Raw genomic sequence first — 16896 nt, 5'->3', positions numbered from 1 at the left:
GTGACGACTTTGTGTGAATGGTGAAGTCGTTGTGTAGTAAAAAGAATAGCGAAATATAGTAACTCTAAGATAGTAGCGGCACAAATAACACAAATTGAGAAAACAAAAAACCAAATTCTATCATCGATCAACAATGTATGCATTTTTGAAGAGAAGTTTTATTGAAGAAGCCATCTTAACTGTGCACTGCTTAAATGAACCGCATCTGAGGAGTGTATCTGAGACGTACACTGTATGGCGATCTCTCACTGCAGCTCACCTGGCTACGGACTGGGCTAGAATGTTGCATACATGGAACCACAAGAATCAAGAAGACGTACTCTTGGGTCTGGGTTGGGTCGCAAAGCGGTTGTAGCGCCGAATAGGGTAAGTAACTGTTCTTGAATTCGTTTCTTGGCAGTTGCATTTCGCAGAAATATCGTACGTGTTACTAATCTGAATTTAATTATTGTTGTCCCATAATATGATCAAACATAATTCACTAATCCGAAAAATTTAAGTACAGTGCAGTATACCAAAATCGATCGATCGAAGTAAATATATGACCTTCGTCAGGATTTTTGAGGTAGCATTCGTTATGCTATTTAGAGATTTACCCAGAGAGACTCGGGCTGTGCTTTTGTTCTCCGTTTCGATTTAATCTTCGCGTCGGAGGAGGGGGAGCGAGACAAAACAATGATAATTGTGGAAAGCAAAACGGCTTGCAGAACGGACCAAAAATATTTTCTTTTGGTAACTTTTTGCTATTTCATTATGGGTTTGTGTATTTTCTAAAAATCGTGTGACTGTTAAAGAGTTGAACAATAATTGTTCAGTAGCCGAATGTGCTATTGTTTAATACTTTGGTATCATTTGTTTTCTTTGGAAATTTACGTCGAATTAAACGTGAATCTTTTTTTCGACTAATTGGAAGGGAATATCCATTCCACGCTTTATTGTACAGTAAAATCTATGAAAAGACTCGTTGCTATTTCTTTAACTGTTGCTTGTTGTACTATCGACGTTATCCGATTTTTTTAACGCATCGATCTGTGCAAGCTTCTCAGCCATTTGTCTATTTCGCCACGCGGTCATATAGGTCCGCGGATGGACTGGAAGCAAGCCGGCAATACCTATGCAAAAGAGAACGCATTGTTATGTCCAAAACGGCTAAGGAGTGTATATGATGTTGATTACCTAATAACTCCGCCACCGGCTTCGATATATGGGCTCCGCTACCAATCCAATGACGGATGCGTTCATAGTTAAACGATACCAGTTGTTCATTGTGCTCGTTTGGAATTGGATCATACGTTCCCACTTGTTCAATGACTGGTTGGTATTGATCTTTGCGGCGCTGTAAGTAAAAATTGTTATCAATTGCCGTTTCGTGTACACAGCAGAACGATACCAAAACATACCTCCATTACTACAATGTGGAAAAATGGCCGATTCGTACATCCTTGCCGGACAAAGCGAATTGTTTTTGCTGACCGTGCCCAAAATCTTCCCGTACCACTCGCCGCAGCAAGCGACATTTTAAATTGCTGTAAATTTTCAGCTTTTCCGAAATATGCCTGTGCTGTTTTGCAGTCAATCGCGTGCCGCTAATGAAAACAACACAGCGGGTTGTCATGCGCTGAACGACGTCAACCGTGTGTACGGAATCAACGAATACAGTGAATCGCGTGGATGACAATTTATACAAATTTACATTTAACCTGATCAAAGCAGACAGCGATTTTCCGTAAAAAATCGATTCTTCATAGCAAAGTGCTAATCGGACAAGAATAATTCTACATATCTGGTTTGCTTAATTTAAAGTGAAGTGCTATCTCAGAAAATCAAGATGGATTCGCGAGCCATTGAAGAACGTGTTTCGAAGAAACTGAATGGGGACGGCAAAAGGAGCACTAGAGGCTTAAAAACGCAAGAAAAATGCATTATAGAAATAAAGAATGCCGACCTCCGCCAACGAGTAGCCACGAAGCAATCATTGGTGGACTGTTGGCGAAACAAAAACTAGAATTATGTTGGATATGTTTAACGATGGACTACAAAAGCGGATTAGTTAACTATCTTGCAATTTCGTAGAATGAATTAGCGAGTACAGCGAGCAGCGCCAAATTAAATAAAGAGTGAATACCTGAATCACCTTACACACTACCCCGTGCGTCTCGTTACCGTTCTTGTTTTTTTTTAAATGTTGGTTGCCATATTCATAAATTCGATGTGCAATACATATAAAAATACGATTAACTGTGCTGTGTCATATCGCAATTCAGTTTACACAAATGGGGCGTTGACGAAGGTAATGAAAATGGAAAGCATATGAAAACATCTCATCAAAATGATTTGGTTTTTACGGCTTTATTATCCTATTTACACTAAATACCTTTAATTCACTAATATCTAGCACATTCTTCTTTGCAGCAATCTAACCTCGTGTTCATGTTAATGCGCTGGACAGAAAAAGAACAGTACCAAACGCTTTCCCATCGTTGAAATCAACCAAGATAGCTTTGATTTTCGGTAGCACAGTAAATAGTATTTTAGTTTTACCTTTCTTGTCCTTAGAGGTGGTTACGAAATGGACATTTTATTAGACAAATTTCTCAATGAAACTCGTTATTCGTATCGAACGGTATATTACCCCACGGATTTAATGCTGTATTTTGAAAAGCATCATATGTTTGAAATAATTTTTGTAAGTATTTTTAAGTCAATTATCTTGAAATAAAACGAAGGAAAAACAGATACATTTTTAAAGCTTCGCGTATTTCAGGATTTGATGATAATGTTACAAAAAGATCGCCCGCTCAAAACTGAACAATACATTGCGGAACATATTGTAGAAATTGCGAAAAAGTACAATCAAATTAATACGTTTCTTAGCCTTGAGGATAACGAAAGTAAGGCGTGATTTGAATAGCATGCTTCCATACACATCTTTACTTAACAAACATATGTTTTTTTTCGCAGAAACCGAACGTTTGCTTCAAACATTCCAACGCAACGATCAATACTATCCCGTTATCGCATTACAAGATTCGTTAGCAAGCACTTTTCTTCAAGTGCTTAACGATAAACTACGACATTTAAAGCTTCAAGATAAACATATAATTATGATTGGTGATCGAAAAACACTAACCTTGGCAAAAAAGCACTTCCACTTCCACCAAACGCTGTACGTCAAAAATGAAAAATCGCTTCAAAAGACATATTCATATGTGACAGAGCGCATTAAATTACTCCAAATTGATCCCCATCATTCTGCTATCACATACGGCCAACGTATTGTGTTGCTTGGGCGTCCTGGTTGTGGTAAACATCGGGTTGGAAAATGGTTGGCAGAAAAGTTGAATATTTGTTTAGGTAGGGTATGATTATGCTGCAACTTTCTCCATATTTAATCAATCGTTGTTACAGTTTCTGTTACTGATTTAGTAGCTCAACATCAGCGTAATTATGACTGCTTCGGAAAGGCTCTCGATTGCGGCTCACTGGGAAACGTACACACGTCCGAATTAATAACGTCCATTGTGCAACATCGACTCTTGCAACCAGACTGTATTCAAAATGGATGGATTTTACTTGATTTCCCAAACACTGCTGACGACATCACTAAAATGTTCCAGACGATGGCAGTTCCAAAAATGTATGTACAAAAAGGTTTTAGCTAAAACGGTAAGAGTAAAAATGATTTCATAGTTATTTTGATCATGGATTATGGTTTGCAGAGTGTTGGTGATTGACGCCGATGAATCAGTATGTCGGCGTAGAAAATTGTCCCGCAGAAAATCTGGCCAGGTGAAGGCTGATTGTTGGCAAACAATGATGTTCGAAACAGAGGTAAGGAACTATCCATTTCGAGGACGCATATGCGTCTCCAACATTATACTAAATTTAGATTTCTTTGCATATTTTCAGTTACATTTTTTCAATATTTCTCATCCCCGAACACTTTTTGCGCTGCAGAAGCAACAGAGTTGCGCCGTGATTCATATCGACGGAAACCGTTCATATTCGAACATTCAGAACCTCATTATGGATAAGTTAATGATAAAGAAATCTTTGTGAGGGGGCTTTTTCGTTTGTATGTGCTTGTAGCTTGTTTTCTGTTGCTAATGAAGCGATATTAAATTCAAAATATTTTATGTTGCGTTAAGTATGGCCAAAGATTTTAGTCGGCAAAAGCAACACCAACTCATCTTGCGTTCTCGTGCAATGTACAAGCACCATAAAATTGATACCGCTAGAGCTTGTCCAACATGGCTTCACAGAAACCAACGTGGTACTACCTCTTAGTTTTGAGTTTCGTTTTTCGTACAACTGTCACTTTGACGGCCACAAGTTTTCTAACCATTCAGCATTTTCAGGTTTGATCCCTACCTAAGCAAAAGAGCAAGTGCGCGTGAACGGTGAGAAAAATTGGTTTTAAAACGGAAGTATAGCCTGTAGGATTGGTTAACGAAACTAGATGTGAAAAATGTTCGAACACTTATCTTTCCCGGCTTTCGTAACGCCATTCAGAGCGCCTTCGTCTAGATTTTTATCGTGCGACTGCTTCCATTCGGAGGTCTTCTTTGCTTCTTGTTTCTGCTTTTTGCGAGAGAATAATTTTCGCTCTAGCCGATTTAGCTAGCTCTTTCGTTCTCAATTGCACTGTCTCTATCGCTCTGCTTGCGTCGTGATGTGCGCGCGCTAGCCGTTATTAGTGTGCGTAGAGCCATATCTGTTCGACCCACGGAGCGTTAGTGTGAGTGAGCGCATAAAGGCTGCGCGTCGTCTGCCGGGTGTCGGATGTGTGAGTGTGTGTCGTGTGTGTTTGCGTGTGTGAGTGTGTGCGTGTACGCAGCCAAAGCGCTGGATTGGAAGTATATCGAAGGGACAAGATATTACTGCGGATTTCAGAGGAAAGCGGTTCTTTCAAATGGTTGAATGATTCTTAACGGTAAACCAATATGCCTTTCTTCAGAGGCCGACTGTAACGAACAACCTGGCAAATAATGATAACTGCTGGAGATTTTTAAGTAAAATATGGGTGTTGTAAAGCTTTGTCCGGCAAATCCGGCAAATTAAAGATTTGTGGCATGCGGTACAGAACAGTGCAGCGAGAGCAGCGTAGAAAGATAGTTTCGCCCAATACTCACACTCATATAACTCAGTCGCACACAGCCAAGCGGGAGCAAAACTCACGCACACACAGACAGATTGGGAGAAGTATTTCACGTACTCGGATTTCTACAAATGGCGTCTGGTTTTGAGCGACGTTGAGCTGTACAACGACAAGGATAGTTTTAGTTCGCAGAAGCAGGCGGCCGAAACAGCAGAGCATACGCATAAGTGGTGAGCAGCAAAAGCAGCAGCAAGCAGGCAGCAGTAAGCAAAATTTGGCACATGGTTGTTCATTTTGTTCGTGCTTTGTGCTGGCGTAATGTATAGTAAATTAGACTGTTTAATGGACGGAGAAAAGCGATATCGATGGATTTTGGTGGTTGGCAAATGGCGAAGCCGTGATAAAATGAGTGAATCACGTCGTGTCTTTTCTTCCCGGTCCACTGCTTCACCTTCCACCATTTCGCCACCTCTTTCCTCTTCCCTTTTCACACTCCCTTCTTGGAGCAACCAGCCGTGTTCCGGTCGCTTCGAATGAGGTTCAGTGCTGGGAAAAAAGGATGGTAGTTCCTATATTTGTATCTTAAAGACTTATTTTTGACAAAAGATAGTCTTTTTTAACAATATAATTGGCGAATGCGGAAGTGAGTCCGGTTATGTATTGCTCCATTCACTTCCTGTCCAAAATGAACGTGATCTGGTGCTTCGGATGTTCCGGTGTTCGTGTAGGAGTGTGCAAATGTGTTTAAAATCTTTGTCTAACGTTGTAGGGTATAAAGTGTGGCCGGAAAATGCAGGAAAATTAAGAGACCCCTGCCATGCCATACTGCTTGACGACACAAGCTGCTTCAAAAATGATGGTGCACTAGATCCGTTAGTGTGTGAATTGGCGTAAACATAGACATTTTGCTACTTCTTGTAATGTTCAAAGCGTATTAAAAGGCAGGAATATTGTTTCATCGTGCAATTATTACCGTTCCGATTGTTCGGCAAGGATGGACATGGGAGAGTGTGAATTACGCTATGAATACGCGAGTGAACGAGTGTGCGTGTCGAGATGATGATGATTGTCAGTGATGAAGCGCAACAATGGAGAGACGTGTTGATGCGTTCGATTTCTTTGGCCTCGTTGGTTCCGACTTGTATCCGTTATCTGGCGACTCCATTGAAGTAATTTCGTTTCTGTCCCAATCGATATTCATGCTACGTGTTTAAGAACCAAAAGTGGCCATGAGGCGAATGTAAAATACCCATCCGATGACAAGATTTTATTTTTTATTTTCTCTTTAATTCAAGCAGTTGTGTGTCACCAAGGAAACGGCTTAACTCTAATGCCAATGAATCTACCTCTATACCCACCCAATATCGTTGATAAAACATCCAGACACAGCTGGAAAAAGGCAATACAGAAGAGTGTATAATATTGAAGAAGAAGAGTGAAGAAAATTTTGACGTTATCCTGCCGTACTGCACAAAGCAAATATTGTATGTAGAGTAGGATACTGATGGGGGAGTTAAAAAACTTTGCTCATTCGCATGAAACAATAATATACGCCGGAAGCGCCTCTAAAAGGTTGCAGTGAGCTATTCGTAGTTAACATCTCCGCCTTTTGGGCTCTCCGTTTTTAATATACTGTATTACTTTACTTAGGCCGGCGATTTACTCTCTTTCTCGCAAAATCCGCTTTTGGTGCTTCGTATAGTCTATAGTAATCGCGCGCGCGTGTGTGTGCACAATTTCTGCGTTCAACTTCACAGCCCAGTACGCGTTCCGTTACCTTATAGCATGTTCCCTTTCTCATGCTGCGGAAGGTTCAGTACACGGAAATTGTAATGCTTTGTTCATGGAGTAAAAAATCAGAACAAATTAATTAAAAACTTCACTTTTTGTTATCTCACTCTTGCCCATCTGTCATACTGATTTTACAATTCCTGCTAGTTGGGCGGCGAAAATACGAAATTGTGTTGAAACTTGAAGCTCTCAGAGGTTGAGTGTGGGAATTGGAAATGCAATTCCATAATAATCGCAGAAAAGGCAGAGAAACGGCTATGTTGTGTTTTTACACAAGTCGAAATGAGAGAGAGAGAGAGAGAATGGAGAGTAACAGAAAGGAAAGTATGGAGCAAATTGGTTTAGTATTAGCGGAAGACATGATGGCGAGAGCGCGGTTGTGTGCATTGGATGTTTTGCGAGAGTGTGCACAAATTGCTGCACTTTGTTGCAATCTTAAACCAGGATTATAAGTTTGAGGTTTGATTTGACGCATACGAGATCGTAGACAAAGGCGTTGTACGTCGATGAACAACTTCGTCATAAAATCGAAACAATCCCATCGTACAGGGTTATAGGGAAATTCATCAGGTGTGTGTTTTTTTACTTGTACTTATAGCCAGGAAACGCGTACAAGACTTATCGTTTTGTTCGTTCGAGCGCTTTTCACCAAAGATTAAATCCCGTTAACCAACACCTCAGCAAATTTCCGAATCAACAAACGTGTTGTTGACAAAAGGAAAACAAATCACCCAATATAATATAATACTTACCATTTTCTGTTTCCATTTTTCAGCTACTTTGTAAATACATACTGTATATATAGCGAGATGAGTACACAAACCCGTTCCGGAGGTGGCGGTGGTGGCGGAGGCCGTAACAAGTCCAAGGCCAAACACCATGAAAACAAGGAGAATTTGGCTAAGGAGGACGGACAGAATCAGTCACAGCAGTATCCGAAAGGAGGTTCCGGCCCCAACAACGCCAGCGGAAATGATGGTTCGGCTGTAACTACCGGCTCTGTTGGTGGTGGTAGAGGAGGCGACCATCAAAAACAGAAGGGCAGCGGAGGCCACAAGGGCACAGATAATGCTGCTCCGAAGGTTGTTGACGTGAAGGAGAAGCAGCAGAGGGAGGCCGGTGGTGGTAGCGGCGGTGGTGCTGCAGGCGGCAACAACGAGAAGTCCGGCGGATCTACGGGAGCTGCTTCTGGGGCTGGTGCTGGCGGTGCCTCTGCCACTCACACCGTGGTCAAGGCCAAGCAACCGACGGCCGAACAGATTCGCATCGCCCAAATAACAGACATCAAGAGCGGCATGGATGATCCCAAGATTCAGGAGAAAATCCAAAGCTTGATGGAAACCACGCAACGCTCCGAGGAAGAGGTGTGCTGCGCATTGCAGGAGTGCGACAGCGATCTCGATCGAGCGGTGATCTTTCTACTCGAGACGCTCCCGGTCGGGGCTTTTGCGACGACGTCCAAGAAGAAGAAAAGCAAATCTCAAGCGGCGGCTCAGAAGGACGGGGAAGACGGCGGTGATTGGGAGACAACGGGCCCGACCACCGTTGGCGGAGCCAGTGTTCAGCTGGGCGGCATTAATGTGGATCTGAAGGAGCAGCAGCGCCGTGGTGGCAACCGTGGCGGTTCGGGCAACCAACGTTCTGGAGGACCGGGCCGTGGTGGCCGTGCCGGTGGCTATCGCGACGGTGGCGGCGATCGCGACCGAGATCGCGACCGTAACGGCTACGATAAGGGTGGAGAGGGCGGTGGCTATCGTAACCGAGCGGGAGGCGATGGCGGTCGCATGCGAGGCGGTCGCGATGGTCCGGGAGGTCCAGGCCGTGGAAACTATGGTTCGCGAGGAGGTCGTGGTGGTGGCCCGCGTCTAGGCACTCGTGGGCCAGGTTCGCGCGATCAGAACCGAGGTTCGCGAATGATGAACAACGATCATCAAGAGATCGATTCGTGGGATCCAGTCACGACGCCGGCAAACGCGAACGACCTCAAGCCCGAAGATTGTACGGCCTTCACCGATACTTGGGGCGATTGGGACAACGAGGAGTACACGGGAACGTTGGCGGATACCAAAGGATATGCAGGCGCTGTCGCTTCGACGACGGCCCCATCTGCTGGCGCCGGTGCTCAGCAGCAGCAATCGCAACAGTCAACGCAGACAGGCGTGCCACCGGCGGCATCCAGTGAGTGGCGAATGTTTGAAAACGCCAGACTATTCCTAGTTATCTAGCTACACGTTCTTACTAGTAAAATATTGCCTGTTCTTTTTTTGTACCTATTTATAGACGTCACGGAACTCGCAGCGCCCCCGGGGTTGGAGCAGCAGGTACTGAATCCACCACCGCCAAAAGATACCGAGTTGGTGCAGCAGTACAGTACAACTGTCGTTTCGAGTACGGCTACTGCTGCGGTTGCGGCCGGCGGTGCAACTGGTGTCGCGAGCGTCGTACCACAGTATTCGGACCTGCATGCCGGCACTCCGAATGCTACGACTGCTGCACAGCATTTGCGGCAGGCGCTTGATATGCCGCCTATGAATACGTCCTCGTCCCTTTCGGCAGAACAAAGTCAGTATTTTAGTACTCTATCGTCTCAGAATTCCAATCTCCAGCCAACGCCAAGTGCCGTCGGCTTCCAGCAGCAGCCACCTGCAGGCGTGGTGGCATCCCAACCGCCCACAACAGTAGTTCCGGCAGTTCAGCAGCAGCAGCCGCCTCAACCGAATTCCGTGCAATATCCAACTGCTTATGTTGGGGCAACTAGTGATGCTACTGCTGCTGCTGCTGCTGCTGGAGCTCCGACGAGCTATGCGGCTGCGGCGACGCAACAGCCACCGGTACGGCGGCAACGAGCCCGCGTTCCGCCACCATCGAAGATCCCATCCAGTGCCGTCGAAATGCCGGGTGATAATATGAACAACATTGGCTACCTGGACGTGCAGTTTGGTGGACTGGACTTTGGTGCGGACGATTCGTTTGATGCTGTAGTATCGGATAAGTTCAATTCGACTACAGGAACCGCTGGCAGTAGCGTAATGGATTCAACCCCATCTACCGTGCAAACGTCGGTGGTATCCCAAGCGACACAGGCGGTCGGTCAGCCACAGGCGTCTCAAACGCAGACGGTGCAACAGCAGCAACAGGGTGCGCAGGTTCCGCCAGCTACGGTTGGAGTTCAACCGCCGGCAGCTCAGAGTCAGTTGCAGCAACAGCAGCAACAGGTCGTTTCGCAAGCACCGCAGCAAACCGTGCAACAGGATGTGAACGATTATCAATCGAAGGTTGGTGGTGGCGTTGTGGCGGGTAGCGTTGTTCCTAACAATTTGCAGCCAAAACCGTCCAATCTGCCTGGCGCACCTGGTTTAGCATCATCCCAGATTATGCCGGGCCAAGGGACGACGGAGGCACTTTCCTCTCAAAACGATGCGCTTGCCAACAGCTACTCGCGCACCAATGCATCGGGTTCGGTATCCACGTCCGTTAGTGCTGGTGTGAATTCCATGAGCAATGCAGCGGCTGGTAAGTGTAGAATAGTAAATATGTATGCGTGAATGTATGGCATGCATTTAGTGTGAAGGATCTGAACCGAAATGTTGAAATATTAAAATTGTTTAATGTGCTTTATTTTGCTAGCGTTGGATCAGCTGACGAAATCGGATCCTTACGGTCAGTCGGCAAGTACTAATACTGCTCTGACCGGTGGCTATCAGAATGCTCCGTACTCATCAACGCAAGCGAACAAAACTGCGTCGTATCCTCCTACTGGTGCTCCCCAAGGGTACAACAACATGAGTTATTCTAACAACCAGGTAAGAACATTCATCGTATTGCATCCAATGCAGGCGGTTTAGAATTGTGCTTCAGTTGTCTTCGTTTATTACGAAATATTATGTTTATTAATCTTTTATTAGCTCGTAGCTAGCCAAATAAGAAGAATCTATCTATTACCGGAGCAAAACATCCATCATAGAGGACATAACTACAACGTATTGATGTTTGTTTGCTTGCTTTTAATTACAGGTGACGAACGCCTACCCTCCATCGACGAATAACTATAGCTCGTACAACCAAGGAAATGTGAATGCCTACCAGCCGCCAAGCAGTAGCGTGACAAACAACGTTGTACCGAACAACAACACGGGCAACTCGGTTGGAGGCGTATCAAATCAATCGAATCTGCCGGTGAACAATAATGCCGTAAATAGCAGGTAAGTGCAATTTGCGTGTCTTCTGTTTGGCATTGTGTCCCCCGGTGTCTAAAACCTGTCCCGTTGATTTTGAATTTTATTTTCGCGATTTTTAATATATTATTTATTGAAACGAAAAATCCTTTGCTGGATCTAACAAAACATTATCTTTACTGAATGTTATACGTGTACTACTACGTGCGTGCGTTGACTGATGCGCCTGCAGCTCGAACAATAACGCTGGTGGCTATCTGTCCAGCCAATATCCGGTCAGCCAGACGTCGTCTGCATTCCCGTCACAGCAGAACTATCAGAACAGTTCACAGAACGTGTACGGAAATACGGGACTGAATAGTAATACAGGGTAAGTGAAGCGTCACATATTATTGAGCTGTTAGAAATGACTGAAAGCTACGCGCGTTTTGTTTGTTTTGTCGCTTCGTGAAATACTCTTAATCCTACGTTATCAAAATCGCGTATTATAATTTCCTTTCTGCAAAAAGGTTCTTCCTCAACGGTAATGGTATGTGTGCGTGTGCATGTATATAGCTTCTAGTCTTTTGTAAGCACCATTTCGCTAACTTTCAAAAATACATTTGATTCTTTAATGTGTTTGGTTTTTGTGGGTGTGTAAACGAAAGCTTTCGTTACACCGTACGGAATTTTTGTAATCGTAATTGTTTCAATAATAGTTAAGGTCAGCTTCATCTTGAAATCTCGCTGAACTAAAGTACCCACATTTTACCCGTTTTCTGGTGAATGTATTACTTGCTTATTGGTAAATTGTTGAACAATTTATATAATGCACTATACTATACCGTTAAATAGTCATTACTGGATATCATTATATGTTTTTTCTTTTTCTTTTTTGCTTTTCTTTGGCACAATAACCGTTGTAGGTCAAGGGCTGCCAGTACCACTAGTAGTGGGGCTTGGCCTTTCAGTAACTTATTGATTAAAGGATAGTCAGATCGTACGAGTTGAAGACTATACCCGTGGTCGGTTTTGTGCCTTAGTTGGTTAGAATTAATCGACTAAAATTTAAATTTTATTTTGAATGATCGTTTATGGCTTTATCTCTATTTATGGGAATCGACGGTGAAGGAACGCTGGAAAAGTAATTCTTTCCGTCATATTATTATAGCTTCATACTGTTGGCATACTTTTGAAATAAAGTTAAGTTTTAAGTTGATTTGGTTGATCATCAAATTAGTCTAAGATTCCTTGCTTTAACATACCTTCATTGTTTATTAGTTTGAAGTTCAGAACAATAAGGAAGTTTTTTTTCGGGAGAATCCAAATAATGTCGTTCTACTATTATACCCTATAAAACACTCATACAAATAATGCATGCATACATCTTTTCAAAAAATATGAATTCCTACGAAAACATAACCGCCTCCTTCACTACAACCCACTCGAACCCCTCCCCCCTTAGGTATTCTGGAAGCACAAACACTACATCCGGCCAGTATGGTAGTAATTTTAGTTCGTCAAAACTGAAGGACACGCCGGTGGTTTCAACGCCATTTGAAAGGTAGGTTTTGTTTTGTATTGTTTTCGTTAAATTTGATTTATATTTTAAATACCCATTTTTCACATCCATGCGTGCTGTTGTTTTGTTTTCCCGTGTTTGATTTTCTGCTTATCACAACGTTTTCTTGTTCCTATAACAAATGTACTTCATTACTTTCACTACTCTGTACATTCGAAATCGTCAATTATGCTGTTTTACTATATATTTTGGCTTTATTTTCTTGCGTTATTTAGCATATAATTATTATGTTCTTTTTTATTGTATTGTAATGTCAAAAAAACATCGTATTGTTGAATCTTTTTGCATTGACATCTATTCAATGTCTTACTCACGTTATAGATGTAAATGCAAAGGGTAAATAAATGAATTGCTACTATGATTCGTGACACATAGCAATGTTGTACAATGTGCACGAACAGCAGCAGGAGGGGCAGCACGGGTGGCTGATGATCACTTTTTGAGTTCTCACTTTACAAAATTTACGCTGTACACTATATTATGTTAAAGTTCGTTTAAAGAAGTGACGCCCTTTGAGTTTACGGGGGGTTTTATAGCAATTATCCTGCAACTTCTCCTGCGTAAAAGTAAAACGAATGTTAAACAATATGTTCGATTTTCTTTCATTTTGCAGTGTGGCTTCTAGTACGGTTTCGAACAGTAGCACGAACAATTCCAACAATAATGTAACCAGTTCGTCATCGCTGCCAATAAGTTCCGTGGTATCCACGACAAGTAAGTACTTACCAAGCTAGCAAAGCAGTTCAAACTCGCAAGTTTTTACTACATAATGTTTTTTTCTTCTTCTTCTGTGTATTATTCTATATTTTGCAGCGAAAAGCAGCAGCACCACTAGCGGAACGAGTGTAGTCACTAATCTGCCGATGGTTAATCCGTACATACAGGCACCAGGATTGCCATTCTATCAGCAAGCTGCAGTGTATTCGTACGAAGATCTGCAGCTAATGCAACAGCGTATGCCGCATGTGCCTGGTTTTTACGACATCAACTACCAGACGCCTACGAGTCTCGGCGCGGCCGGTGTACGCGATGCGAACCTTGGTTCTGTCGCGTACTCGACCATGTCCGATGGTCGGTTCACGCGAACCGACAACAACTCGTCACCTGTTAGTAATGTTCCCAGTTCCTTGTCCCAACAAACAGGGTCTGGTGGTCCTATGTTGAACCTGCCATACGCTTATTTTTACGGCGGCAATATGATGCCGGCCAGCGGCTTCCAATATGGCACACCTGTCTATCCTGTTAGTAGTATTTAGCTCTAGTAACGTATACTAGCATATATGAATGTAGAAATGTTGACCGTTTTGTATCTTTTTTGCATGTTCTCCATCATCCACCACAACTTCCTACCACAAATCATCTATACTACACAATCGCCAACGGAAACGCAACTCCTTAACTCAACGAATGTGATGCCCGCCATCCATCATCAATCCGGAATTGGGACCGTACTGCTCTGTCCCTGAAATATAACCCTTCCTATGATTCAATTGTGTTCCGTGCATCTTTTATAACCCCCCCCTCCCCCCCCTTCCCCTTTCCCACATGACACGTGACCCGTGACCCTTCTCCTCCGATCCTTTTTCATCCTGAATATAACAAAACGATTCGATCAAAATTATGCACCAATTCAAAATTATCAACTTTCAAACAAATCGAAATTACCATCCATCACCCATACACATCATCCTCCTCACCAACAGCAACAGATGCCCACAAATGCGGCTACATCCGGCGGTCAGTTCCAGAAGCCCGCTTATAACACAGGAGGATATGGTTCAGCGACCGGGTATGATACGCTTGGGCAATCAGGACAGGACTACAACAAGAATGCTTATCAAGCGTCCATCGTGGGACAGCAGCAATCCAAGGGTCAAACCGTTGCCAATCAGCAATCTGGCTCTGGCAGCGGATCCGACATGGCACCATCTATGTATGGTAAAAACCATGTTGCTATCAACAAAGTCAATGTAAGTGGGTTACAGTATAGATGAACGATTTGCAAATCAAAAATTCATTACTAATTAATTTCGAAATTTATTCCTGTCCTTTCTACGATGATTACGTTCTTCCTTAGTATGACAAACAATCGTTCCATTCTGGAACGCCGCCGCCGTACAACATTGCCGGAACACAGACGGCTGGAACTACTTCCGCACAACCCTACGGGCAGCATCTGGCATATATACCAACGATGGCTACGCATCACAATATCAATATGCATCAAAACATGCACCAGGTAAAATGAGGTCATATTATGGGCCGTGTTGAGTGAAGAACTCTCCCTAAATCAATACCATTTTTTATCGCTTTCCAATTGAAGGATTCCAACAGTAGCGGTCAAAGACCGCAAAATAATAACCAGGGAAAGACTGCAAGCAAGCAGCAAGGCTATTCTGCGTCTACTTATTGGACTGGGCCGAACTAAAGTCTTAAGGAAGGGGGACATAGCAAGAGAGCTAGCAGTGAGAGAGAGAGAGAGCGCGCGCTATAATGTAAAAAACAACATGTGGTAGTGTGTTTTCGATAGATTCTTTCCAATAATTAACAAAACTGTAACAACATAAACAAATCACACATACATATACACAAATACATACCCTCCCACATACATCCAAAACAAAAGAAAACACACACACACACACAAACGTAACGATGGAAAGGACAACAAAGAGGATAAGGCAAACGCAGAAGATCGATGCGATTAAAAACAACAGTATGTAAGAGCAGGGATGTAGAGAAGCGAAGGAAGTGAGATGGTGGGGGGGGGGGGGCATAGAGGACATATGTTTAGTGTCAGCGCTGATCAACTGGTGGTGTCCCTTGATCTCTATAAGGAAGGAATGTTTCCATTTTACGTTTTATAACTCGCGCATACCATACCATACGCATATATGCATGATACATAAACTCGAGATAGTATCGTACATAAAAAATAAACACATTTTTCATACATAAAGACAAGCGAAGAAGCAAACAAATACAAAATTAAATTAATTAATTCAAACGCAAAGGAGCAATATAAATATGTTTAGTTTGTTTATTGAGAGTTGATCAGGCATCGAGCGAGAATGGCAAAGGGTCGTAATGAGAGTGTTTTCAGTACAATCGATGCTTTCCTTCCCATCCCTGTGTAACCCCACCATAGCACAGGGATCCGATCATGAGGCTAACGATCGAACCGATCATGTAATGTGTCGTATTGGTTTTTGGTATCGTTTTGGACGGATATTCTTGGATCAGTCCTGTTGCGATGAACAAACGTAGAATGAACCTTCGGCAGAGCAGTGGTGTACACAATGCTCTGCTGCCTTCTTTGTGCTGAGATCTGACAAATGGTTCATAAAACGAACATGTTTTAAGATGGAATATAGAAGATGATGAATAATACGTCTGAATGCCATCAGGAGAAGAGGGTTGCTTTCTTTTTGCTCTTTATCTATGGTATGTGCGTGCGCCGTGTACGTGTTGGGCACAGTGGTGTGTACCTTTGATTCCCCTTTGATAGAATAACTTGCATAACTTTTCCGGAAAGAAGTGAAATTCATGATAAAAAAAACATTCTCACATTACAACCTATTACACTTTAATGCATGGAGTGAATTGGGAAAATGCGATGCATGCCTAATACTCATGCATACATGACAATGGCGAATGCACATTCAAGAAAAAAAAAATATTGATTTGGAACAAGCGATTTTAGCGCTTGCAACATTCTACATGATCTCTGGAATTACTGTACTGGAGCGAATCGAATCGAATGCTACACACTATCCATCTTTTTACTATGTTGGAGTGAAGAATGTCGTATAATCTGAATGACTAATGATAGAATAATGACGAATCAAACATGAAATTGGCGCTACAATACAGACTGAATCCATGAAATCTATGCAATGGCGTTTTTGTGTTTGTTTTTGCACTGCATTACAAGGTTTTGCGATTCAATTCAAGACCACGAAACACTTGCGATTCGTCGTGAGTCAATGCCATGACTGTCGATGCTTGAATCAGTCGCAAAATTGTCCCGTGGGCTTAAGTTGAATAGAAAAAAAACCCTGTAACGCCGTCCGACCCATAACTACATCGACTACTGCGTAAAAGATATCACTTTCTAATATCGCGAAGTTTCCTTAGTTGTTATTTGGTTGTTAAACATTGATAGAATATGGCTGAGGGTGGCATGATATCCTAACGCTTCCAAGATACTAATGCACTACTAGTACTAACAACATAAAGTATACAGGTAACAGAAGTTTCTATGCGGTTGT

The 16896-nt window shown here is 42.9% G+C and overlaps 3 protein-coding genes across 6 annotated transcripts; 2 read left to right on the top strand and 1 right to left on the bottom strand.

Annotated features, from left to right (window-relative positions):
* Nucleotides 1-974: 974 nt before the first annotated feature.
* On the bottom strand, nt 975-1617 carry LOC121592204 (probable 28S ribosomal protein S16, mitochondrial). Its single transcript, XM_041913603.1, has 3 exons — nt 1401-1617; nt 1177-1336; nt 975-1112 (listed from the first exon to the last, which is right to left on the bottom strand). Exons 1-3 carry the CDS (start codon nt 1515-1517, stop codon nt 976-978), a joined length of 414 nt encoding a protein of 137 aa, XP_041769537.1. The 5' UTR covers nt 1518-1617; the 3' UTR covers nt 975.
* A 93-nt stretch (nt 1618-1710) lies between these two features.
* On the top strand, nt 1711-4147 carry LOC121592202. 3 transcript variants are annotated; one of them, XM_041913599.1, is made up of 7 exons: nt 1711-2290; nt 2413-2686; nt 2765-2891; nt 2962-3354; nt 3430-3637; nt 3720-3831; nt 3910-4147. In XM_041913599.1, exons 2-7 carry the CDS (start codon nt 2570-2572, stop codon nt 4057-4059), a joined length of 1107 nt encoding a protein of 368 aa, XP_041769533.1. In that variant the 5' UTR covers nt 1711-2290; nt 2413-2569; the 3' UTR covers nt 4060-4147. The 3 variants fall into 3 exon arrangements, with proteins under 3 accessions (XP_041769533.1, XP_041769531.1, XP_041769530.1); XM_041913597.1 differs by having other exon boundaries at nt 3427-3637; XM_041913596.1 differs by having other exon boundaries at nt 3409-3637.
* An 880-nt stretch (nt 4148-5027) lies between these two features.
* LOC121592199 (protein lingerer) lies at nt 5028-16517 on the top strand. Of its 2 annotated transcripts, XM_041913590.1 has the most exons (12): nt 5031-5361; nt 7665-9067; nt 9170-10402; nt 10517-10692; nt 10904-11091; nt 11297-11434; nt 12509-12607; nt 13239-13339; nt 13439-13866; nt 14329-14595; nt 14703-14864; nt 14949-16517. In XM_041913590.1, the coding sequence occupies exons 2-12, from the start codon at nt 7699-7701 to the stop codon at nt 15051-15053; spliced, it is 4266 nt and encodes a 1421-aa protein (XP_041769524.1). In that variant the 5' UTR covers nt 5031-5361; nt 7665-7698; the 3' UTR covers nt 15054-16517. The 2 variants fall into 2 exon arrangements, with proteins under 2 accessions (XP_041769525.1, XP_041769524.1); XM_041913591.1 differs by lacking the exon at nt 12509-12607 and having other exon boundaries at nt 5028-5361.
* The last annotated feature ends 379 nt before the right edge of the window (nt 16518-16896 follow it).

The sequence above is a fragment of the Anopheles merus genome, chromosome 2L, assembly GCF_017562075.2.
Source record: "Anopheles merus strain MAF chromosome 2L, AmerM5.1, whole genome shotgun sequence".
Taxonomy (NCBI): Eukaryota; Metazoa; Arthropoda; class Insecta; order Diptera; family Culicidae; genus Anopheles; species Anopheles merus.
The sequence above is the reverse complement of the archived record's forward strand: the minus strand, read 5'-3'. Positions and strand labels throughout refer to the sequence as shown.

Bases quoted from the DNA above. Each gene is read 5' to 3' on its own strand.
- LOC121592204 (XM_041913603.1), bottom strand. From the start codon at position 1,517: ATGTCGCTTGCTGCGGCGAGTGGTACGGGAAGATTTTGGGCACGGTCA. The intron at 1,337-1,400 runs GTATGTTTTGGT...TTTTACTTACAG, and splicing joins TCCACATTGTAGTAATGGAG to CGCCGCAAAGATCAATACCA. The intron at 1,113-1,176 runs GTAATCAACATC...TCTTTTGCATAG, and splicing joins GCCGGTGGCGGAGTTATTAG to GTATTGCCGGCTTGCTTCCA.
- LOC121592202 (XM_041913596.1), top strand. From the start codon at position 2,570: ATGGACATTTTATTAGACAAATTTCTCAATGAAACTCGTTATTCGTAT. The intron at 2,892-2,961 runs GTAAGGCGTGAT...TTTTTTTCGCAG, and splicing joins TAGCCTTGAGGATAACGAAA to AAACCGAACGTTTGCTTCAA. The intron at 3,832-3,909 runs GTAAGGAACTAT...GCATATTTTCAG, and splicing joins CAATGATGTTCGAAACAGAG to TTACATTTTTTCAATATTTC.
- LOC121592199 (XM_041913590.1), top strand. From the start codon at position 7,699: ATGAGTACACAAACCCGTTCCGGAGGTGGCGGTGGTGGCGGAGGCCGT. The intron at 10,693-10,903 runs GTAAGAACATTC...TTTTAATTACAG, and splicing joins TGAGTTATTCTAACAACCAG to GTGACGAACGCCTACCCTCC. The intron at 13,340-13,438 runs GTAAGTACTTAC...TATATTTTGCAG, and splicing joins TTCCGTGGTATCCACGACAA to CGAAAAGCAGCAGCACCACT.